The 22,557-nt window shown below is 59.8% G+C and overlaps 1 protein-coding gene across 2 annotated transcripts in view; it reads right to left on the bottom strand.

Annotated features, from left to right (window-relative positions):
* Nucleotides 1-1,178: 1,178 nt before the first annotated feature.
* LRP1 (LDL receptor related protein 1) overlaps nucleotides 1,179-22,557 on the bottom strand; it is an 84,570-nt gene continuing 63,191 nt past the window's right edge. For both annotated transcript variants that reach the window (XM_025401871.1, XM_025401872.1), the window contains 45 exons: nucleotides 21,136-21,261; nucleotides 20,801-20,929; nucleotides 20,393-20,512; nucleotides 20,066-20,179; nucleotides 19,576-19,725; nucleotides 19,380-19,502; nucleotides 19,023-19,139; nucleotides 18,716-18,844; nucleotides 18,337-18,459; nucleotides 18,114-18,254; nucleotides 17,840-18,030; nucleotides 16,942-17,125; nucleotides 16,713-16,798; nucleotides 16,433-16,552; nucleotides 15,751-15,938; nucleotides 15,424-15,629; nucleotides 14,717-14,905; nucleotides 14,100-14,248; nucleotides 13,591-13,684; nucleotides 13,318-13,434; nucleotides 12,980-13,099; nucleotides 12,512-12,634; nucleotides 12,226-12,351; nucleotides 11,589-11,705; nucleotides 10,841-10,947; nucleotides 10,608-10,740; nucleotides 9,639-9,758; nucleotides 9,419-9,541; nucleotides 8,926-9,066; nucleotides 8,690-8,824; nucleotides 8,498-8,617; nucleotides 7,434-7,702; nucleotides 6,346-6,524; nucleotides 5,745-5,851; nucleotides 5,362-5,478; nucleotides 4,694-4,870; nucleotides 4,393-4,533; nucleotides 4,084-4,257; nucleotides 3,687-3,848; nucleotides 3,208-3,382; nucleotides 2,974-3,075; nucleotides 2,745-2,809; nucleotides 2,542-2,632; nucleotides 2,299-2,443; nucleotides 1,179-2,145 (listed from right to left, as the gene is read on the bottom strand). In XM_025401871.1, coding sequence (XP_025257656.1) covers nucleotides 2,005-2,145; nucleotides 2,299-2,443; nucleotides 2,542-2,632; nucleotides 2,745-2,809; nucleotides 2,974-3,075; nucleotides 3,208-3,382; nucleotides 3,687-3,848; nucleotides 4,084-4,257; nucleotides 4,393-4,533; nucleotides 4,694-4,870; nucleotides 5,362-5,478; nucleotides 5,745-5,851; nucleotides 6,346-6,524; nucleotides 7,434-7,702; nucleotides 8,498-8,617; nucleotides 8,690-8,824; nucleotides 8,926-9,066; nucleotides 9,419-9,541; nucleotides 9,639-9,758; nucleotides 10,608-10,740; nucleotides 10,841-10,947; nucleotides 11,589-11,705; nucleotides 12,226-12,351; nucleotides 12,512-12,634; nucleotides 12,980-13,099; nucleotides 13,318-13,434; nucleotides 13,591-13,684; nucleotides 14,100-14,248; nucleotides 14,717-14,905; nucleotides 15,424-15,629; nucleotides 15,751-15,938; nucleotides 16,433-16,552; nucleotides 16,713-16,798; nucleotides 16,942-17,125; nucleotides 17,840-18,030; nucleotides 18,114-18,254; nucleotides 18,337-18,459; nucleotides 18,716-18,844; nucleotides 19,023-19,139; nucleotides 19,380-19,502; nucleotides 19,576-19,725; nucleotides 20,066-20,179; nucleotides 20,393-20,512; nucleotides 20,801-20,929; nucleotides 21,136-21,261 — 6,206 coding nt within the window. In that variant the 3' untranslated portion in view covers nucleotides 1,179-2,004. The remainder of the gene's footprint in view (nucleotides 2,146-2,298; nucleotides 2,444-2,541; nucleotides 2,633-2,744; nucleotides 2,810-2,973; nucleotides 3,076-3,207; nucleotides 3,383-3,686; nucleotides 3,849-4,083; nucleotides 4,258-4,392; nucleotides 4,534-4,693; nucleotides 4,871-5,361; nucleotides 5,479-5,744; nucleotides 5,852-6,345; nucleotides 6,525-7,433; nucleotides 7,703-8,497; nucleotides 8,618-8,689; nucleotides 8,825-8,925; nucleotides 9,067-9,418; nucleotides 9,542-9,638; nucleotides 9,759-10,607; nucleotides 10,741-10,840; nucleotides 10,948-11,588; nucleotides 11,706-12,225; nucleotides 12,352-12,511; nucleotides 12,635-12,979; nucleotides 13,100-13,317; nucleotides 13,435-13,590; nucleotides 13,685-14,099; nucleotides 14,249-14,716; nucleotides 14,906-15,423; nucleotides 15,630-15,750; nucleotides 15,939-16,432; nucleotides 16,553-16,712; nucleotides 16,799-16,941; nucleotides 17,126-17,839; nucleotides 18,031-18,113; nucleotides 18,255-18,336; nucleotides 18,460-18,715; nucleotides 18,845-19,022; nucleotides 19,140-19,379; nucleotides 19,503-19,575; nucleotides 19,726-20,065; nucleotides 20,180-20,392; nucleotides 20,513-20,800; nucleotides 20,930-21,135; nucleotides 21,262-22,557) is intronic.

The following is a 22,557-nucleotide window of genomic DNA, read 5'->3' as shown; positions in this document are numbered from 1 at the left end:
AGGTGCATAATGAGTGCTGAGGCGGGGGCTGTGTGGGCCTTCAGGATAGGCAGTGCTGTAGGAGTACAGACACCACCTGGTGGCCAAATTGGGACACAGACCTCCCAGTTGGCAAATACGGATTCTGTTTCCTGGCAGAGTTGCCCATCCAGGGCCCTTGGGTAGGCTGGGGAGGATCTCAGAGTTGGCTTGGAGGATGAGGTTGGAGAGGGCTTCTCAAGGCTAAGAGGGAAGGGGAGGGCCCCTGTTTCCACAGGTGCCTAGACTTGCAGCTTCCCCAAGTCAGAAGGAAGCCTGGGAGGAATCTCCTGGATTTGAACCAGTGAGGGAGGAGGAATGAAAGGCAGTACTCCCCCGTTGGGAGTTGGGTAAGGGATCTTCAGGCATTTGCACCCACCCTCCCTGAGCTCATATTTGCTGTCCTGGAACTCAAACCCTCTCTCAGTCCTGGGCAGTGTAAACTGTGCAACTTTCTGCAAGAAGTTTCCCCCTCTAGGCAGGGGTTGAAATGAACCTGGACACTTTTGATTGACGGTTTTTTCCTGTTACCCCCTGGAATGACTGAAATGATTGGTAAGCTGGAGCTTCTGGGGGCCTAGGGGGCCTGGCAAACTGGTCTCGCCAGCTCTCCTTCACCGCAGAAGACACCCCGCTCTGGAATGCAGCATTTTACTTCGCATTTCATTCATTAGCCTCCACAAAGTGAGATGTCAATGCTTCAAGAGCAAACTCAGGCAGACAGAACCGCATGGGAGCACCCTGAAGGATGGGAAAGCCTACGCAGCCTCAGTGTATTCACTTCTTACAGTGGGGCTTCTCACTGTGGGAGATCATTTTGGGTAGGGGGGTGGTGTCCGGTAGAAGTGAACGCAGATAAACAGATCTGAGTTAGTGTCCTAGAGCCAGAAGGAACACAAAATCCGGAGACACGAAGTCACGGCTGAAGGTCACACAGCCAGGAGAAGCAGATCTTCCATGTCAAGTCCAGTGCCACCCGCTTCCCGGGCACAGCAAGATGGAGAGAGGGAGAGGGCCCTGGGAGAAGGGCACTGAAAACCACGCGCCAGCCTGCCTCCAGGGCGGGGCAGGTTTCCCTCTGGTGGCCGAAGCAGGAAAGCGCAGCCCCAGGTCCCAGCGTCTCTCACACACAGGCAGACACCAGCGGCTTTTTTTCTTTCTTTCTTTCTTTTTTTTTTTTTTGACTTTTTTTTTTTTTTTACAATTTTATTTATAACAATATCTGTGTTATTTAGTTGTAAAGGAATTCAGCAAAAATTATTAAAACGTTCACGTCCCCAAAACGGGGCTGCCCACTTGCCCTTCCTGGGTGTGGCCCACCTCCTCGGTGTCCCCAAGGGAGGGGAGGCTGGGGGAATGTTTACCAGAGGAAGTCTCCAGCCCTGGGAACCTCGGTGGGGGCCCTGGAGACTGGAAGGGCCTGTCTGGGAGGGGGATTCAGCATGGCCATCTCATAGGTGCCCCTGGAGTCAGGGCTGGGCTTTGGGGTGGCCTCCCCCAAGAACTAAAACACTCCATCCTTTCCTGCCTACCTCACCCAGAGCCACGTCTTCCAGACAGGGGCAGCAAAGAACTCTCCTTCCCCAGAATTAGCCCTCCGGGAGCTGTGGGAGCGGGCAAGCAGGGGAAGGGTCGAGAAGGGAGAGCCTTGGCAAAGTGTCTTATACAGGGAGGGGGAGGCTGCACCACCAGCTCTCCCGGTGGGGTGTGTTCTGGTGGGAGGGTAGGAAGTGCAGCCCCAAGCCCTCCCTGCCTGCCTCCCTGAAGGCAGCATGGGGGTGCCGAGGAGCAGGCAGGGAGGGGATGGAGAAATAATACTGTGCTCGCTTGCTGGCTTGCTCGCTCACATATAAAACGTAATTCCTTCATTTTTACATTTATACATCCGGCGAGGCCGGGGAAGGGCTGGCTGGGGAGGGGCTCACTGAAGGACTTCACTGGCAGGGGGCAGGAGGCTTTCTGGGGGAAGTGCGACGGGGCAGGGCCCTATGCCAAGGGGTCCCCTATCTCGTCCTCAGGGCCCCGGCCCAGGAGTTCTCGCTTCTCGTCCGTGCTGGCCAGGGAGTGGCGACTGCCGTGGCCCCCCATGTAGAGTGTGGCATACACGGGGTTGGTGAAGTTGGTGGGCTGCAGGGTGACAGAGGGTTCAGGTAGGGCTTAGGGGCTGGGCCTGTGGCCCAGGTCACCCCACCCCCACCTCTGTCCCTCACCTAACCCAACACCTTTGGTTAGGCCACCCACAGCCTCTTGGCCCTCCACCCTGCCCGCCTTCCAGCCCACCTTGTCAGGGTCCAGGGCAAAGTCGGCGTCCAGTAGGCCTCCCACGTCATCAGGCTCTCCGCCTTCGTACATCTTGTAGGTGGGGTTCCCAATCTCCACATTCATGGCCCCGTTGGTCATCCGCTGGTGCTGGAAGCCCTTCGCCCTGGGGAGAAGCAGGAATATAAGGAGGCAGAGATTACTGGGGGGAAGGTTAGGATGGCAAAATAATGGCCAGAATGTTCCAGATTCCCTGTGACTCACCCTTGGACTCGCCGCTTATACCAGAATACCACTCCGGCCACCAGAAGCACCAGCAGCAGCAAGAGCAGAGGGATTAGAATGGAGGCTATATCTGGAGGGAAGAGGTGGGACACTGAGTCACCAAGGCTCAGGGAAGCAGGAGGCACACGGTCCCCCTGCTCTAGGTCCCAGTGGCCCTGCCTGCCCCACCCCCTGCCACCTACGTCCTGGCTGCTGCTGGCTGAAGACGTGCTCCTCACACCGGGGCCCTGTCATGTGGGGTGGGCACCTGCAGAAAGGAGGAACACAGATGAGTAGGCATAACCTCCATAGCCGCTGCTGCCAGGGAAACGGGGTGGCGGGGGGTGGGCGCTGACGCCTGACGATCTTCCTGCTCAGATCTGGGGAAGGGAGGGATGATCTATGCCTGGGTGAAGCCCGGGCCCAACTCACTGGCACTCAGGCATCATTTTGCTGTTCATGGTGCAGGAGCCGCCATTGCTGCAGTGGCCGATGCAGGTCAGACAGCTGGGGGCCACCCGGCCGTCCGTGCAGCTGCAGGAAGGAATCAGAGGCTGGTGCTGGGGCCGGCAGAGGTGTGTCTGGGTTGCTGAGGAAGGGGCAGGGCAGGGCTAGGACAGGGCAGGGGCTGGGCTGAGTGGAACTGTGGAGGAGGGCTCCACTCACTTGCAGGTGACATCCCCACTCTGCTTGTTGACCACACAGGCCCCTTCGAGACAGCGGCTGCACTTGTTCACCTCACACCTCAGTCCCTCAAAGTAAGCAGTGCAGCGACATTGTCGGGAGCCATCAGCGGCCATCTGGCATGTGCCAAAGTTCTCACAGTAGCCAGAGCACTGCCCTGTGGTTGGGGAGGGAGAGAAGTGTCTCAAGCCCCACCCTCATGAGGGCTCTCCAAAGGTTGAACAGAGCTTTTCTGTTTGCATGATCTTGGTGCCGGGGGGTGCACTGCCTCGGGGGAAGTGTGCCAGCACCTTTGTGGGGAAGCACCAGCAGCTTGGGTCTGGCTCAGCTGCTTAAGGCCTCTTTTCCTGAACTTGACCCTGTGCGTCCCAGGCACAGGTTGAACATCACCCCATGCTCTGGGGTTCCCCATCACCCGTCACCCTCCTGCCTGCCCTGGGGCCCAGGGAAGGCTCACTCACGGTACTGGCAGCGGTCGCCCAGGAAGCCAGGTAGGCATCGGCACTGGGGCTGGTTGCCCTGGTTGACAGTGCAGGTGCTGTTGTTGGCACAGTAGCCTGCACACACCTGCTGGGTGCATTTGGGGCCCGTGAAGCCCGTGGGGCACCGGCACGTAGGCATGCCTGGTGGGAGAGGATGTGTGAGCGGGACTGTGGCCCTTGGGACCACCTGGCCCTATAGCAGAGGAATGGGCTGGGGGGACCTGGGCGAGAGTCAGAGACTGGAGTGAATGGATGCTGGGTCATGGAAAGGAGGCTGGAGGCGAGGCAGGGGTGGGCATCTGCCTAAGGTGGGGTGGTGGGTGGTGGGGTTGGGACCCGGGGCAAGGAGCAGGCGTTGCAGGATGAGGGGGCATACCAGAGGGAGAGGCAGCACAGGTGCCCCCATTGCGACAGTGCTCCCAGCATTGGTCCAGTTCACACTTGTCACCTGTGTAGCGGGGCTGGCAGCGGCACTTGGGCTGCCTCCGTGCATTGAGGAAACAGCTGCCACCGTTGAAGCACTGCAGGTTACAGGTTCCAGGCCGGGGAGCTGCAGGAAGGGCCCGTCAAGGGGCAGAGCCAGGGGAATAGGAGGAGAAGTACAGGCAACAAGGTCAGGGGAAGTCAGGAGCCACAGGAAGGAGAGTCCTGAGGCATGGCTGGGATTGGGAGGGCATGAGCGTACCATCTGGGGGGGGTGTTGGAGAGGGCACAGGCACACATGTGCCGTTGTCCAGCCGCTTCCCATTGGGACAGGTGCAGACAGGCCCACTGGGGCTCAGCAGGCAGAGCCACTCGCATTTCTTGCGGTCACATGGGTTGGTCACTGCAGGTATGGGTGGGGTGGGGAGGATGCTGAGCAGGACCCTTCTCTGAGCCCTATGAGCCCAGGGTGACCCCCTCTCCACCAGGTCCCAAGGCCACAGCTTGGAGACTCAATGCCCACAGGCCTCCCTTCCCCAGCCCAGGCTCCCCTCCGCCCCCACCTTCGGGCTGCTTGTGCTGATGGTACAGGACCACATCAGAGGCGTGGCTCAGGCCCCCTGTCAGGTTGACCAAGGGGCTGTGGCCAAACTTATGGATCTTGAAGACACGATTATTGATGTAGGTGACACCATAGATGTAATCCTCAAAGACGTCGATGCTGAAGGGGTGACTTAGGCCTAGGGGAGGAGGTGGAGTCAGAGGGGACCTGAGGGGCACTCAGACCCTGGCCACGCTGTCCAGGACACTGGCACCCATGGCTCCCAGACACCTCAAACTCAACACATCCAGACCAAATTCCCCTCCCCACGCCTGTTCCTCTTCCTGTGGCCACTACTGGCAAAAGGTCCCATCACCCCTAGACTTCTGGGGTCATTCATGGCTGACTTCTGTTCCTTCTCCCCGCATTTGCTATGTTCCTAATGTACCTATGCTGCCTCCGTGCAACCCAACCAATGAATGGACAAGTAGGCCAGAGGGTCAGGGTGGGCCTCATGCCTGCAGGGCAGGTTCAGGGGGAGGCCAGCTGGAGAGGCCTGGAAGGTACTACAGCATTGCTGGGGGTCAGTGACAAAGGATGGGAGGCATTGAAGTGAGGCCTCTGGCTTAGTAGGGAGGATGTCAGGGTTGGGGACAGGGCTGGGGACTGCGACTGCTACCAGGTTCTGACCTCGTTTGCTGTCAGCAGCCACAATGGGGTCCGTGCCATTGAGCCGGATGCTGCCGATGACTGAAAGCTTGGCATCTGCCCAGTACAACCGCTCATTGTGATAATCCACGGCCAGGCCTGGGGAGGGAGAGAGCACTGTGAGGGCTTGGCCTCCCCAACGCAGCCTTAGGGTGGAAAGAATTGCCTCCATGCCTGGGACAGTTCCACCCTGTTCTCATGCCACTCACAGTCGCCTCTTCCGGGAAAAGCCTCCACGGCCAATCCACCCCGTCCCAGTCCAAGCCCCATCCCATCCTTCACTTTTGTGTGACTTCAGCAGTAGCTGGGCTCTGTGAGCCGGGCCCCCTCCACACCCGGTCCCTCCCGCCCCCTGCCCCATGAACCTGTGGGCCACTGAATGTTGTCCTGCACCAGTGTCTCCCGAAGGGTCCCATCCATCGCTGCCGTCTCAATCTTGGGGTGGTTGCCCCAGTCTGACCAGTACATGGTGCTGGGGAGGGAGAAGGGGTGAGTGTGGGCAGGCCGGAGGGCCAGAGGAGACAGGCCCAGGCAGGACACCAGCTTCTTGGTCTGGGCACAGGGACTGCTAGGGACTGGGAGGAGGGCGTTCTGTTCTTCTACAGAGAAGCAGGAGGGAGTCCACTTCGGAGCGGGTTGAGGGGCTTTTCCTCTAAAGCCACAGTGTGCTCATTCAGAGCCACCGACACTGGCAGAGCTGTTCCCTGGGGCAGAGTGTGGCTGTGCATGACAGCCGGCCGAGCAGAAGTCAGGTCCCTGCCCAAGCAGGCCCAGCTGGGGGCCCTTGGCAGAGGCAGCATCGGGAGGGCCAGGCAGGGGTGGCCAAGAAGGCCCAAGGGCCTGAGAAGGACTCTGTCCTCAGGCTGGCCAGGGAGGAAAGGGCATGCCTGTGGGTGCAGCCCCCAACCCTGTCCCCAAGGCTTCCTACCACCAGCCCAGAGGCCTCCCCCCAGGGCCCCTGCCCACCCCCTCAGTGGGTCCACCACAATGGCGTGGGGCTCATCAATCATGCCCGAGATGAGTGTCTTGCGGTTCTCGCCCTTCATCTGTGCCACCTCAATCACATCTCGGCCCGAGTCAGTCCAGTACACGTTTCCGGCCACCCAGTCGATGGCAATGCCTCTGGGCATCTTCAGCCCTGAAATCTGAATGGAAGCCACAGATTCAGGGCCCACCGCTTTGTCTTCCTGCCATTATCCCCCCACCACCACTCTGCCAGCCTGTCCCTGCTGGAACGTCACCCCAGGCTCACAGCCAAGCCCCTGGCTTTAAAGAGATTCGAGCAGCATGGAGCTTATGCACCAGACTTGCAGCTCTCACACGGGGCTGGTGAGCCCTCCCTGAAGCCTGCACGTTGGCGATGATCACCTAATTTTATTGATAAACAGAGTGAAACCCAAAGAGGTTAAGTGAGGCAGCTAAGACGTACACAGTGTGTGGTGGCAACGACGGGGGACTGGTGCCGGAGGGCTGTCTGCTGCCCATCGTGCCCTGCGCCCTGGGCTGCCTACAGCACAGCCAGCTGCTGACCATTCCCACTGCTCTGTCTTCCTGCCGGCCATGCCACAGAACACAATCCTAAGACTGCCCCCCTGCCCCACTCTCACCCTTGGCCCCTCACACTGCCCTTTTCTTTTCTTATCTTTTTTTTTTTTTTTTTTTTTTTTGAGACGGAGTCTCGCTCTGTTACCCAGGCTGGAGTGCAGTGGTACTCTGCAACCTCAGTGCCACTGCAACCGAGTGGCACTCGGCTCACTGCAAGCTCCACTTTCCAGGTTCAAGGGATTCTCCTGCCTCAGCCTCCTGAGTAGCTGCGATTACAGGCGCCCGCCACCATGCCTGGCTAATTTTTGTATTTTTCTTAGAGACAAGGTTTCACCATGTTGCCATGCTGGTCTCAAACTCCTGACCTCAGGTGATCTGCCCGCCTTGGCCTCCCAAAGTGCTGGGATTAGAGGCATGAGCCACTGTGCCACTGCTCTTTTCAAATCCTGCTCTGAACCGCTTGCTCTATGGAGCTCTTCCACTACATCCACGCCAGCGTGGGCACTCACGTTGAGGTGGGTGACACCCCGGTCAATCTGTCGCCGGTGGCGGTTGGAAGTGGTAGGAGGCGCAGCAGGTGGCAGGCTGCGGTAGGAGATGGTGCCCGTGTGCCAGTTGGTCCAATAGACACGGCCAGCCTTGACATGGACATCCATGGCATCAATGCGGACGCTCTCGTCGCCCTGGAATGCCTGCTCGTAAGCCGAATGGGGGTGCCCAGGGAACAGGCTGCGGATCTCATTGTCATCAGCAATGTACAGGACCTGGTACTCAGAGCCTGGAGAAACAAGAGGTCAGGGCTGGGGCTGTGGGATGGAGATGTGCACCCCACCCAGCTCAGCTCCTTTCACATGAACGGTGTCCTCTCTCCTAGTAGAACAATCTGCTCTGGCCAGAAGCTGCTACTTACCCTCCCTGCTCAGGGTTGCAGGCTCCAACCTCAGCCTCTGGACCTCCTCCTCTCCTCCCCTGAGCTGATCCACTGTGACCTGCTCCTTTCAGCCAAAAAGCTGTCCCTGCCCCTCTAGACCCAGAGACTTCTGCCTCCTCAAGGCTGCTGGAGGGCATCACCATGCTCTCTGCTACAAACTGCCTGGCACATGCTCGGGGGTGCATAGGCACATGGGGTGTGTATGCTTGGCATGGAGCATGTGGGTGTGCACAGCAGTGCATGGTGGGGGTGTGTGTGTTCCAGGGGTGTGTGTGAATGTGCACAGGCATGAGGAAGGCACAGGTGGGCATCAAAGCGTGTGGGGAATGTGCAGGTAAGGCCCCCATGACTGTGAGTGTGCACTGCGTGTCTGAGTGTGCTCTCGTTCTGGCAGTGGTGGGTGAGGAGGCGTGTGTGCAATTCAGAGCACTGCTGCATCCCAGACTCCTTCAGTGAGCCAGCCCCAGGACCTGCTCCCTCTGCTCGGGCCAGCCCTTTGCTCAGGCAGCTGCACCTATGAGTATGGGGCTTCCTGTCCGGGCAAGATGTCCACAGGAAGACATTCAATTCCAAGTCAGCCCCGTTTGATAACCCGATCGCCCTGCCCCATCCAGCCTTTCTGCCCTCTGGCAGCTCTGGCACCTTCAGCCTTGCAGGTGTTGTGCGTCTTCATGAAGTTCCGAGCGCAGCTGCAGAGGTGGCCGCCCTTGGTGTTGTTGCAGAGCTGGGAGCAGGTGCCGAAGCGCAGGCACTCGTTGATGTCTAGGGGTTACAGGGAGGGTCATGGGGGTCCACAGCTGGGGTGTCCGCCCCTGCTCTGCTCCACTTTCCTACCTTGACATCCGGGCTGGCCGGGCACGGTGTGGAAGCCAGAGCGGCAGGCACAGTAGGCTGCTTTCTCGGTGCGTACGCAGCGTGCCTCGTCCCCACAGATGCTGGCGTTGGTGGCGCAGCTGGTCAGCTTGGGGTCTGTGGGGGACAGAGAGTGGATGCCCTCCCTTGAGCCACCCCAGGCTGGGGCTCGGCTCTCCCCGCTCCCCACCAGCGTCCAGTCTGCTGCTGGGCCTCACCGATGCTGCAGTCCTCCTCGTCAGAGCCATCCCCGCAGTCGTCGAACATGTTGCAGCGTAGGGAGGAGGAGAGGCAGCGCTGGTTCCGGCAAAGAAACTCCTTCTTATCTTTGCAGTGGGTGGTCTGGGCCGTGGGGGGCTCTGAGGAGGGTGGAGGCTTTAGACCCTGGGTATTCACCCCTGCCCCCTCCTCCCACAGTGACCCCATAGATACCAGTGGCTCCCAATTCCTAACTGACAAGGCTTGCAGTGGGGGCAAGTCAAACTTTCAGGTTCCCAGCCCCACCTCCAAGACCTAATGCATCAGGCAGCCCCCAGAGCCTTCCCCAGGGGCTTCTCTTGAAAGAGCCTCCAGACTCCTAGCAATGGATCCTCCCCTTCCTGGGCCAGTCCTCCTGGTTAATCCTAACCCCAGTGCAGCTCCCACAAGGCTCACACTCATCCCACTGTGCACTATCCGCCCCCTGCAGGCCTTTGTCGGCCCCCTGCTCACCACAGTCCTCTTCATCAGTCCCATCCCCACAGTTGTCCATGCCGTCGCATTGGCGCCCGATCCACAGACAGACACGGTCATTCTTGCAACGGAAGGGCCGGTTGGGAGGGCACACGAACCGGGCTGCGACAGCCAGGGGAACACAGAGCCGGAATTAGTCTTGAAGGGTGGGGTGGCTGCTGGCCACTGGGGAGCCCGGGAACCCCGCACCAAATCTCACCACACTCCTCGGGGTTCTCATCTGAGTTGTCCCCACAGTCATCCTCGCCATCGCACTTCCAGGCCAGCGGCTTGCACAAGGTGTTGTTGCACTGGAACTCATCCAGGGGGCAGGTCCGCACTGGTGCCAGGGGGAGCCAAGAGAGAGAATGAGCCATGAGCCCACCCAGACCCCTCTCTCCACAGGTGGGGGTTCCAGGCTCAGAGGGGTCACCAGGTAAGCAGTGGCACAGCCAAATTGGAATCAGGTCTCTTAATTTTCTACTTGGTGGGGCCAAACTGCCTTTTCTGGTATTTAGGGGAGAAGAGGTCATTTTTCAGGGGTGTCTGGAAGAGTTCAGAGGGCACTCCTTCTCTGGTATGTGGCAGGGCATGGGGCTGTGTAGTTCCACAGCAGGGACGCGGGAATGGAAGACCAGGGCTGGGAATGGAAGACCAGGTTCCCATCCCTGTGCCTGGCCTACCAAGGCAGAGCCAAGACATCTGCCCACACAGTTGGGATTTCCGCTCCAAGCCCCAGTCTTTTCTCACCCTGGGCTTCACCTGCCCCCTCTGTGCTGCTGAGCCCAGGCAGGTCAACGAGGGACAGGTACTATCTCACTGCCCCAGGAAGGGAAAATAGCAGGGCTTTTCTTCTTGGGGCAGCAGACTGTCTCGGAGGAACTTGTGGATTGGGGCCTAGACAGGTACAGCCCTCAGGGTTTGCTGGATTTCAGCTCAACTGGTCCCCTAGACTAGGGGGCGCTGAGCTGGGCACAACCCGCACAAAAATGTGTATTCAGGGGTCCTGTGTCTTGTTTACTACTACGTCCCTAACACCTATGGCAGTGCCTGGTACATGGTAAATGCTCAATAAATATTTGTTGCATGAAGAATGAATACAGAAGAGAAAGATCGAGTGAATGACTGAGCCACGTGACAGGGTGGGCAGCAGAGGGAGGACCCAGGGAGACCAAGCTAAGGGGCGCACCGCCAGTGCCGCAGGCCTCCTCGTCGCTGCCGTCCATGCAGTCAGCGTCTGCGTCACAGCGCCAGCGCAGGGGGATGCAGTGGCCGCTCTTGCACTGGAACTGGTCCATGTCACAGCGGGGGGTGCAGTCTTTCTGTGGGCATGGGCACAGGCAGCCGGTCAGCTCTTGGCACCCCCAAGCCCTGCCTGAACTCTTCTGAGGCCACCTCCTTCCTTCTCATCTCCCTGCCCACCTCGTCTGAGCCGTCCGCGCAGTCGTGGTCTCCATCGCATTTCCAGCGCCCTGCGATGCAGCGGCCGTTGGCACAGGAGAACTCACTCTCGGAGCAGGGTCGAGGGGCTGGGAAGGACAGGGGGAGACAGGCCCAGGAGGGTGGGCACAAGGACTCCAGGCCTCAGCAGTGCCACAGTCCTGAGCCCAAGGCCCATCCCCACGTCTCTGAAGACCACAGCTGACTGACCCAGAGGCCGAGCCAGTCCTGGCAGAGCCCACTGGCTGCCTCTATGGAACAGCTTGGCACAGGCAGGCTCACACTTACCCCATGGGACAGACACCAGAGAGGGCACAGGTCCCTGGCCTTGCCCTCAGGACAGACTGTGTTTGGGGAGGGGAGCGGGGACAAGACCACTGAGACAAGCACCAGGGTTTGGGGAGAGGTCAGTCAAGGATGATGGGTAGAGGCACGGCACAGGGATGGGGGGCTCTGGGGCAGAGGTGGGGGTGTGGTGGGAGCACAGGCACATCAGAGACACCTACCTCTGCAACCCCGAGAGGACAGTGTGAAAATGGAGAGAAACATGAGATGAGGTGAAATGGCACAAACTCAAATACACAACATGGAGTGGGGTGGGTGAGGAGGGCGGCTCCTGCCCCCGCCCTGGGAGGTGGCTGCCAGCTCTGGCGCGGCCTGTGGCAGGAGGGCGGCACGGCAAGGGCCAGGCCTGGGAGGGGCTCCCGTGGGGCTGGCGGGTGGGACGTACTGCAGCTCTCCTCGTCGGAGTTGTCGCCACAATCGTTGTCGTAGTCGCACTGCCAGCGGCCGGGCACGCAGCGGTTGTTCTTGCAGCGGAACTGGTATGGCTCACAGGTGCGCTCATCTGGAGGAGGCAAGTGTCAGGGCAGTCAGGGACAGGGCTGGGGCAGACATTACGATCCAGACAGGCATGGCATGGTCAGGCTGGCTTGGCGGGGAGGGTGGGCATCCTGGCTTGGGAAGGGTCAGCCGCGGGGAGCCCAGGCAGTGTTTTGAGATGTGGGGTCTATAAGGAGGTTTGGGGACAGGAGACATGATTGGGGGTGTGTGTGTGGGCAGCTGCCTTGGGGAGAAGATGAACAGGTCCCATAGGGTGGGCAAGGAAAACTCCACACAGGTATGCGCAGATGAGGCGTGGGCAGGGGCAGGGATAGGGAAACTGGGAGGCATGGGGCACAGGTGGATGTGGGGAAGCAAGCTCCAGCCAGGCCTCCTTCCCCAGCCCTACAGCAGGCCCAGGAAGCCCAGCACCAGGGCCACACTGAGAATGGTAAGCAGGCGGCCCCCAGCCCTCCGCCTGCCAGGGGCACCATGCCTCCCACCCAGGTAGACCGTCTTCCTCCTGGAGTGGGGTCTCAGCTCACCACACTCTTCCTTGGGCTCATCTGAGCCATCCCCGCAGTCATCCTCTCCGTCACACTTCCAGCGCGCTGGGATGCATCGGCCCGAATCCTTGCAGCGGAACTCGTCCACGCCACAGGTCATCTGGGCTGCAAGTGGGTGGGCACGCAGTGAGGATGAGACTCCTTCCAGGAGTCTGCCAGGAGGGTGGGGAGGGCCTGGGAGCGGCCACTGAGGGGGTCGCACGTTGGGGTGGTGTGAGTAGCAGACACTGGGGAGGGAAGCTGGGCTCCAGGCCAGGCAACTCACTGCAGTTGGCGGGCTCGTCACTGCCATCCACACAGTCATTGTCCCGGTCGCAGACCCAGACCCGGGGGATGCACCGTTTGGTAATGGAGCACTGGAACTGGTTGGGAGCGCAGGTCACCTCGGCTGCGGGGCGGGCAAGAGAATGAGGGCCCTCCCTTACACCTGCCACTCCAGTTCACCATCACCATCTTCTCCCTCTTCCAAGCCCTGGCCTTGGTCCTGCCAGCAACTTCTTGGGAGGAAGGAACAGTTTACCCCCAGTTTTGGTGCTTTTTGTTTTCTGGATCTCTATGTCTCTATATCACGCGTGGTGATTTTTATGAGCAAAGCAAGTTACACCCAATATAATTTGTGTTGCCCATCTACTAAAGCTATTTGAGAGCCTCTCAAAGCTGTGGGGGGGGATTCTGCCTGCCCTGCTTCCGTGTCATCTCCCACCGCTGCCCCCCCACCACCTCTGGCACTCACGGCAGTCCCTCTCGTCCTCCCCGTCTCCGCAGTTGTCCTGCCCGTTGCAGCGGAAGATGCCGGGAATACAGCGGTTGGTGTTGGTACATTTGAACTGACTGGGCAAGCAGACGTGGATGTCTGTGGGGGGAGGAGGGAGTGACTCATGGCGAAGGGAGGATTCAGGGGCAGGGAGAGGGTGCCCATCCCTCAGCAGGGAGGACAAAGGCTTGAGCCGCAGGAATCCAGCCTGGAGAGCAAGCTGCCATGGGCTGCAGCTTCCCTGTCCTTGAGAGCCCCAAATCCTGGGGCGGGGAAGATGCTGGGGAAGGAGGGAGGGCGGCCAGGCAGTGCTTTACCACAGTTGGCCTCGTCACTGTTGTCCTGGCAGTCATTGTCTCCATCGCAGATGAAGGCAGGGTTTGTGCAGATGCCTGTGGAGCACTGGAACTGTCCGGGCCGGCACTTGAACTCGGCTGCCAGAGAGGGAGGCTCAGGGTCAGAGTGGCTGGGGTGGACACGGCCAGGTCCACTTGCAGCCACAGCCTCTCCAGTGGCCATTCAAAGCCTCAGGAGTCAGGCCGCCTCTGACACAGCTGGGGACCCTTGTGTCACCCCCAGCAGGCACTCACGGCAGTCCGGGGGCTCATCTGAGTGGTCCCCGCAGTCGTCCTCGGTGTCACACTTCCACCAGAAGGGGATGCACTTGTCGTTCTTGCACACAAACTGGAGGGCAGGCGGGGGCAAGAGGGGTTGGTGGGGATCTGGGAGACTCAGAAGTCCTTCTTTTGAGGGGGTTGGATGTTTCAAAGAAGTTGAGGCAGGGGTCAGGGTGTTCTGGGGCAGGTTGGGCTATGGTGAGTGCAGAAAGGCCAGGTGTGGCGCTGCGTGGGGTAGGGTGGGGAAGGCAGCACTGGAGCATGGCGAGGAGGGTCAAGGTTAGGGTGTGGAGGTATCTGTGTGAGGTGACGGGGGTAAAAGTATTGCTGTGGGGAGACAGGAGGTAGGCAAGAAATGTGGGGGTGTTAGCGTGGGAAAACCAGATGTGTGAGGGCATTAGGACAGAGCAGGTGTTGGGGTCTAAGGAGGATTGGGGGTCAGGGAGTGGGCACTGGTGATGGGATCTGGGGGACAGCCTCACCTGGCTCGCTGTGCAGTTGGACACACAGGTGCGCCCATCGCTGCCCAGGTAGAAGTTGGTGGGGCAGGCACATTTGTGCCCTCCCCCAGGGGACAGCAGGCACAGGTTGCTGCAGCCACCATTGTTGACCTTGCAGGGGTGATTGGGCACTGCCAGAGAAAACGTCGTGAAATGTGGTGACATTTCCTGCCTTACCAAAGGCTGCCTCACTCACTCCATCCTGGACAGAGGTGAGTGGCCTAAACCCTGCCTCTTTTAGGAGGGAGCTGAAGCCAGAGACAGGAGAGGATTCTCTCAAGGTTCCAGGATTAGGCCAGGCCTGAAGGCCAGCTCCCCACCTCCTCTGTGCTTCCCCCCCAGGGTCCTTCTGGGGGCCCGGCACCCAGACCCCCACTTGATTGGCCTCAGGGCCTTGCTGCTGCCAGATTCCAGGACTGGATCCAGGCTTGGCTGAAGCTCCCGGGAGCCAAACCATCCCCCGTCTAGACCCTCCTGGAGTCTCCCAGTGTCTGGCCAGGAGAGGGCTTGGTCAGTGCTGGAGAAGGGATAAGCAGGAACTCCCAGGGACCCCAGTTCCCAGCTCACCCTTCACCTGCTCCCACCCCTTGCCTGCTCACCGTCCGGCTGGCGCAGGGCATGGAAGACGTGCAGGTCCATGGGCCGGTGCAGCGTGCTGATGAGGAGCGTTTTGTTGGTGCCCGTGGTCTTGTGGGCTCGGTTGATGGACTTTGTTTCCCAGTCGGTCCAGTAGACGTAGTCCTCAAACAGGGTCAGTGCAAAGATGTGCGGGATGTCCTGGCTCAGCACTGTGGGGCCGAGGGGCAGGCATGGTGCCAGTCAGCCTGAGCTCGGACAGGGTGCCAGCCCACTCCACCTCCTCGAGCCCCACCACCACCCTGCGAGGTGGGTGTCAGCCCCAGTTCCAGATGGTTCAGGGGCCCCCCATGGTCTCACAGTTAACAAGTGTCAGAGCTGGAGTTCAAACCTAGACTGCCTCATGGCAAGTTTCTGCCCCGCCAGTGTATGGTTTCCCTTGGGAAGTGGGGAGCACTGCAGTTCCCCATCGCAGGCCTCCCACCCCCACCCTCCTCGGGGCCAGTCCTCCAGAACTGTGTATATAAGGGAAGGGCCTCTCCCTGGGTGGTGGCCAGGCTGGGGAAGCCCCTGGGGTGCTCTGAACCTCACACCCCAGCGAGTGGTGTCCTGAGGCCATGTCCTCTGCTTTTTATGTCCACTCTTGCCCCCAAAACTTGATCCCCTGTCGCTTCAGACTTCCATCCCCACCGAGTCTGCTGTGCCTGGACAGCCTCACTGGCACACTGACCAACGTGGCGATTGGAGCCATCCAGGCTGGCAAACTCAATGTAGTCCTCGCGGGCGTCAGCCCAGTAGATGCGCTCAGTGACATAGTCCAGCGTCAGGCCGTTGGGCCATGTGATCTTGGTGTCCACAATGACGCTGCGACTGGACCCATCCATGCCGATGCGGCCAATCAGTGAGTGGTCACCCCAGTCTGTCCAGTACAGGTACCTGGCGATGGGTAGGCAGTGAGCCCTGGGAGATCCCATAACCCATCCCACCAGTGGCCTGCAGGGAGGTTGGGCTTGGATGCTGCTTTCAAGGGCTTCCCCACCCCTCCTCAGCCACATACCCATTCTGCACATCCACCACCAGAGCCCTGGGCTCTCGGAGGCCAGAGCTGACCAGCACCGTCCGATAGGCCCCATTGAGCTTGGACACCTCAATGGTGTCCCGGCCTTTGTCGCACCAGTACAGGTTGCCACCCACCCAGTCCACAGCCAGCCCGTCGGGGTTGCTGAGGCCCGTACGGTGTAGGACCTGCAGGAAGGGGCAGGGGAGGGAGAGCTCTGGGTGACCTGGGGGAAGACCTGCAAGCCTCTGTGAGGCTCAGCCTCCCCATGCATAAAATGGGGTAGAGCTCCCTCTGCCAGCTCTGGTGGGAGAACCATGGAAGTAAAATGCCCAGTCCTGGGCCTGACACTATGTACGTGTCAGCAGAGCCTCTAGGAGAGGGGGCTCTAGGTGGGGAATGGGACCACACTCCAAGCCTCACAGTGCTTGGCCAGACCTCAGGGGGAACTTCCTGATAATTAGGGAGACGTGAGGCTAGCAGTGAGGGGAAGAGCAAGAGGAATCTCCTGGTCCTTGCTGTCTGGGCCCAGAGGAGAGTAAGCAGCCAGAACAAGCAGTCATACAGTGACTAGTGGAGTGAGAAGGAAGCAATTTGGGTTGGTGGGACGGGAAGGAGAGACGATCTGAAAACAGCCATCTGAGGTGGGTCAGTGTCGGTCGCTGAGGGCCGCCTGCCTTACCTGCACGTTGCTCCCATTAAGGTGCATCCTTCGGATCATGCTGCCCTGGGTCGTCACATCTGTCCAGTAGATCATTTGCTCTCGGTAGTCAAAGTCCAAGGCAACGGCATTGTTCAGGCCCTGGATTAGGGGAATGAGGGAGAGCAGAAGTCTGTTGTGGCAGCAGGGGCCACATTTACATCTAGGGGAGGGATGGTTGGACCTAAGTGGGGAGACTTGCAAGGGAGGCTGTGCTGGGTCTGGGAGATGGGCAAAGGGGAGGAAGGCCTGGGTTTGGTACCTGCTTAAGTAACGTGTAGTTGGACCCATCCAGGTTAAGCTTGCGTAGGTAGTACCGGTTGGCAAAGATCAGAAACGGTTCCTCGTCTGCAGACAGAGGATCTTGCCTCAGCTCCTGGCACATTCTAGTGGCCCTGGTCTCCTGCCTGTCTGGAGCTCTGCCACCCGGACGGTCCCACACAGCCCCCAGCTGCCTGGGTCACCTCATGCCCTCCAAGCGTGAATCTCACCAGTCACAGCCTTGCAGCTGTGGGGGTCGCCGCCGCGGGGTGCGTAGCCCTCCACACACAGACACTTATAGCTGCCATGGGTGTTGATGCAGCGCTGGCTGCAGGGGAAGGTGGTGCTGCACTCATCCACATCGGCACATGTCCGGCCGTCGTCCTTCAGCCGGAAGCCAGGGCGACAGCGGCACTGCAGGCACAGGGAGCCTTGGGCTGGGCGTGTGGCAGGGTCTGGGCCTCCCACCCTGGAGACCTGGCTCAGAGACTCCAATTCCTTCTACCCGGCCTCATTAGGGGCAGCAGCACATGGGTACTAAGTCCACCCAGCTGGCTGTCTGGCCTTCGCAGTCCAGGCCTCCTTCTGTGTGCCCCCGAGTGTCATTTGACAGAGCTGCGTGTGCCCTCCCCCTGGAAACGCTTTCTTCTCATGGCTGTTCTCCTGCCTCAGCAGCTGCTCCTTCTCAGGCTCTTCTGCTGGTCCCCTCACCTCCCTGCTCCTGGCTGTTGCTCAGCTGGGGGCTCAGACTTTGGACTGCTCTCTTCTCCACCTACACTGCTCCCTTGGGAATCATATCCAGATTCATAGATTCAAATAGCATCTCTATGGTGATAACTCCCAGACTTCCCTCTCCAACCTGGGCCTCTCCTTGAACTCCAGATCTGTGTATCTTTTGCCTACTTGACGCCTCACTCCTCTTTTCCTCTCACACTCTGTATCTCATCTGTCAGCAAATCTGCTGGCTCTCTACCTGCCAGATAGAGGCAGACCCCAACCAAGCAGATTTCCATCTCATTCACTGCTGTATCCCCAGTGTCTAGGGGATGAATGAATGAATGAGGCAGTGGAAAAAGGCGTTCCTGGCACGTCTGGGGTGTGGAAGCTCCTCCCCAGGGCTGGGCATACCTTGAAGCCAATCTTGAGGTCCTCACAGTCCTGGCTGCAGCCACTGAGCTTGTGGCTGAGACACTCGTTGATGTGGCAGCCACGCTCATCCGAGCCGTCACCACAGTCATCCTGGCCATTGCAGAGCAGTACCTCAGCCACACAGCGCCCGCTGCTGCACAAGAACTGAGACGAGGCATTGCACTTGTGCTCTGCAGAGGGGCGGAGGCAGCAGGTCAGCAGGGTCTCAGGCAGTCTGGGGAGGGGGCAGAGGGAAGCCAGGTCTGGGGCCCACCTGGGCTGGTGCAGTGTGGGTTCTTGGGAGCCTCGTCACTCTGGTCGTGGCAGTCATTCTCGCCATCACACTCCCACTGGCGGGAGCTCAGACAGCGCCCATTGGCACAGCGGAACTCGCTGGGGCCGCAGGTCGGGTACTCTGGGGGAGGAAGGGACCTGTGAGGCTGATGCCCTGGCCCAGCGGAGGGCAGGGCCTCCTCCCACCACCGCCGAGGGCTCACCACACTCGGGGGACTCATCGGAGCCATCTGCACAGTCACGGTCATGGTCACACACGAAGTGCTTGGGGATGCACTGGCGGTTCTGGCACATGAACTCACGGTCATCACAGGTGCTGTTGTACACTGTGGACAGAGGTGGACACAGCCCTTCAGCCCTGCTCGGCCAGCAGCTGACCGTCCCCCACCCTGACCTCCTGTGGTTCTCCTGGTAGAGTGGGCGGGGCACTTATGAGGAGTCTGGACACCTGGACTACAGCTATGGCTCCACCCCAGCAGACCCCGCTGAGGCATTTCCTCTCCTGCACCCCAGCTTCCCCATCTGCAAAGTGAGACTGGGGTCATTTGCTGTCCACCCGGTCCACACAGCCCCGCCACTCACAGCAACCAGCTGCGATGCTCTCGTCTGCACCATCAGCACAGTCTTTGTCACCGTCACAGAGCCAGCGCTCGGGGACGCACACGTGGGTGCCAGGGCAGGAGAAGGAGGAGGGGCCGCACGTCTTGCCTTCTGTGGGGGGAGAGGGGGCCATCGAGAGACTCAGGAGGGGGTGGATGAGGGCCAGCAGCGGAGGTGATGCACTCGCTGCTTCGCCATTGTCTGCAGGGGTGTCTGTGTGTGGGGTGGAATTGGGTGGAGTCTGTCTCTCCCTGGGGCACCTCCCCCAGCCCAATCCCAGCTTCCTCACCACAGTGAGCAGCCTCATCCGAGCCGTCCCCACAGTCATCGCTGCCGTCACACAGCCACTGCTTGGAGATGCAGCGATGGTTCTGGCACTCAAACTGGGCCTCTGAGCAGAACTTGTCTGGGGCAGTCGGAAGCCACAGTTAGATGTGGAAGGGCGGGGGTCACCCACCTGGGGAGGCTGATGCCATGGGAAGGACAGGAGAAATGCCCACAGCAACCCTCTGTGGGGGGGCTCAGCAGCAGCTAGAGGCAGAGTGGGGCAGGGGGTGAAGGCCCTGGGTGCCCTTTTCCAAGGGGGGACTAAGAAGTGGGGCCCAGCAGGTTCTTGGAGCACTGAGTGGGTGCTGTGGTCACTCACTGCAGTGGGTCTCGTCCTCGCCGTGTTCACAGTCATCCTCCTTGTCACACGTCCAGCTCATGGGGATGCAGCGCCCACTAGGGCAGGCGAAGTAATTCAGGGGGCATCTGGGGCGTTTCACACCTAGGGGGCGAGGCAGGTGTGAAGGCCGTGCTCACCGCAGGCCACCGCCCACCACACACCTGCCCCTGCCCACCTGGGCAGTCGCGCTCATCACTGTAGTCCCCGCAGTCGTTGGCGCCGTCACACACCCAGCTGGGTGCGTAGCAGAGCGAGGTCCGCTCACAGGGCTGGAAGAGTACGCCCTTCACGCCCAGGCGGAAGTAGCTGCTGCAGTCGGTGGCACCTGGTGGGGGCAGGGGTGAGGGTGATTCCTGGTTCCCCCCGATCACCCCCCACTGGGGCAGTTGCCAGCCCTACGGTACCTTCATGCTTTTCCAAAAGTTGAACAGTGCCCTTCCAGTGGGGCACTGTCTGCACCATCCGCTCACTGCCCCCTCTCGGAACCCCATGGGAGCCCAGGAGCAGGAGCGGGATGGGGACAGGGCCTCAGGGAGATGGAGGCTGTCAGTGGGGACAGGGCAAGGCAGAGAGGAATGTGGGCAGGTGCAGGAGGGCCTGAAGGCGGGAGATGCAGTGAGCGATGGGGAGGAGCCCAGGAGGTGCCAGCAAAGGGTGTCACTCACTGCAGTTCATCTCATCTGAGGCATCCTCACAATCCACAAACTGGTTGCAGCGGCTGGAGTTCCCGATGCAGGTCCCGTCCCGGCAGCGGAACTCGCCCACACCACAGGCTGTCTCTAGAACAGTGCCCGCCCCGTACCGTCAGGCCAGAGTTTTCTCTGTGTGGGCCTGGAGCATGCAGGACAGAGCTCCTGGCCCACAGTACCTGCCCTGGCCTGTCACAGAGTGCCTTAAACCAGACACCACGGGGCCCAAGGACAAAGCTCGGCCAGGGAAGGGTGGGGCAGGAACTGAGGTACAGATGGGTTATGCCAGTGCGCCTCACTTACTGTTGCAGGGGATCTCATCAGAACCATCCCCACAGTCGTCGGCCCCGTTGCACCACAGCATGTTGGACACACAGCGCCCATTGCTGCACTGGCGGAAAGTCTTCTTGCAGCGGCGGGAGTCTGCAGATGGAGGAGTAGGATGCGCATCAGCCACAGGCACAGGGAAAGGGCTGCCTCCCTGAGACGTCATGCACATGTCCAGCTGGCCGCCCCCCAACCCAAAGGCCCAGTACAGGCTAACAGTGGTTCTGCCCTTCATGAGCTCCCAAAACTCATGGTCAGGAAGCTGGGTCCTGATCCTGCTCCATCCTGCAGGGGCTGAGGCTGCTGCCGGAGGGCCAGGGGCCTGGGGCAGGAGGACTTGGGCTTTGGACCTAGAAGAGGGAGGGGCTGCAGAGGGCTCCTTACTGCAGTAGGATGGCTTCTCATCGGACTTGTCCTTGCAGTGGGGGACGCCGTCGCAGGTCAGGCTGAAGTTGATGCACTCGCCATTGGCACACTCAAACTCATCTTGTGCTCGGCAAGAGGAATTCACCGCTGGGGAGGGAGGTGGAGGGAGCTTTCTGAGCCAGGGTTGTGGGCCCCAGTGCCCATGCCTCCTCCCCCCTGAAGCTGAGGTCATCATCAGCTTCTTCTTGGCAAAAGGCTTTGGGGGGCTGGGCTGGAGCACTTTGGGGAGATAGTCACCATCCCTGGTGTGTGCTTGGGTTCCCCGCCAGCCCCTCCCCCGCTGCCTGTCTCACCTCGGCAGGTGAGGTCATCCTGGAGGATTCGGCCCCCTCGGCACGAGCAGTTGACATGGCCCTGGTGAGTGAGCAGACACAGGTCCTGGCAGCCACCATTGTTGATTCGGCATGGAGAGAGTTCACCTGAGCAGGGACAGGGCGGGCGCAGGGCTGCAGAGTGTTCTCTATTGTGCATGCACCCAGAGTGCTCACCCACTCACTGACTTCACAGAGCTCCCAAGCCTCTGCTCAGCCATGGCAGGCACAGCGGCTTGCAGCCAGTGGGAAGGGCATGGGGATGGCTGCTGTGGAAGGGCCAGGTGCATGGGGTTTTTGGCAGCTGTGCTGTTGAGGATGTGTGTGCTTTTAGGCAGGGCACGGTGGGCTTTGAGTATTTCTGGGAGATTCCAGTCTGAGGGCCCTGAGATTATGGGTGCAGTAGTGAGCCCCAGGGCGCATGAGAGATGCCTGGGAAAGCTGCAGGTCTGTGGTGGGGGGCGGTGGGGCATGTACTTGTGCCCACTGAGGGCACGTGCGCCCAGGCTCTCAGGTGTCTGTGTTGCTCCAAGTGAGGAGAGTGACCAGGGTGGGGGTGGGGGCACCAAGGGCGTGGATGAGCCCTGAGGGGCGGGGGTGACATGAATGTGTGTGCGCAATGTGGAGGAGACGCCAGGCGTGTGCAGAGTCCATCTGTGTGCGTAGATGTCTTGTGGGGAAGGGGTACAGGAGCACTGAGGGTTTTGCAGTTTCAAAGGTGTGTACAGCTGTATGTGTCTGTGTAACGGAGGCTCAGGGACAGCAGGACCAGGCAAATGTGTGTGGGGAGTGGTGTGTGGGGTGTGGGGTATTTATAGTATGTCTGTATGATGTGTGTGTGTGTGTGCTATGTGGCGTGTGATATGTGTTGTGGGTGGTAGGTGTGTGGTGTGTGTATATAAGTCCTATGTGTGGTGTGTATGTGTCATGTGTGGTGTGTATGTGGTATGTGTGTGTTGGTGGGTGGTGTGTATGGTGTGTTGTATGGTGTGGTGTGTGTCTTGTGTGTGCTGCAGTGTGTGTGGTATGTGTGTATGTGGTGTGTGTGTGTGGTATGGTGTGTGTGCTGTGTGTATGTGGTACAGTATGTGTGGTGTATGTGTATATATGTTGTAGTGTGTGTGTGCATGTGGTATGTGTGTGTGTGTTGGCTGGGTGTGGTGTGTCCTGTGTGGTGTGTATGGTGTGTTGTATGGTGTGGTGTGTGTCTTGTGTGTGCTGCAGTGTATGTGCTATGTGGTGTATGTGTTGTATGTGGTGGTGTGTGTATGTGGTATGTGTGGTGTGTGTGGGGTATGTGTGGTGTGTGTGGGGAATGTGTGTATGTGGTGTGGTGTGTGGGGGTGTATGGTGTGTGTGGTATGTGTGGTGTGTGTGGTGGTGTGTGTATGTGGTATGTGTGGG

This window comes from Theropithecus gelada, chromosome 11, assembly GCF_003255815.1.
Source record: "Theropithecus gelada isolate Dixy chromosome 11, Tgel_1.0, whole genome shotgun sequence".
Taxonomy (NCBI): domain Eukaryota; kingdom Metazoa; phylum Chordata; class Mammalia; order Primates; family Cercopithecidae; genus Theropithecus; species Theropithecus gelada.
This window is presented reverse-complemented; position numbering and strand designations above follow the sequence as displayed.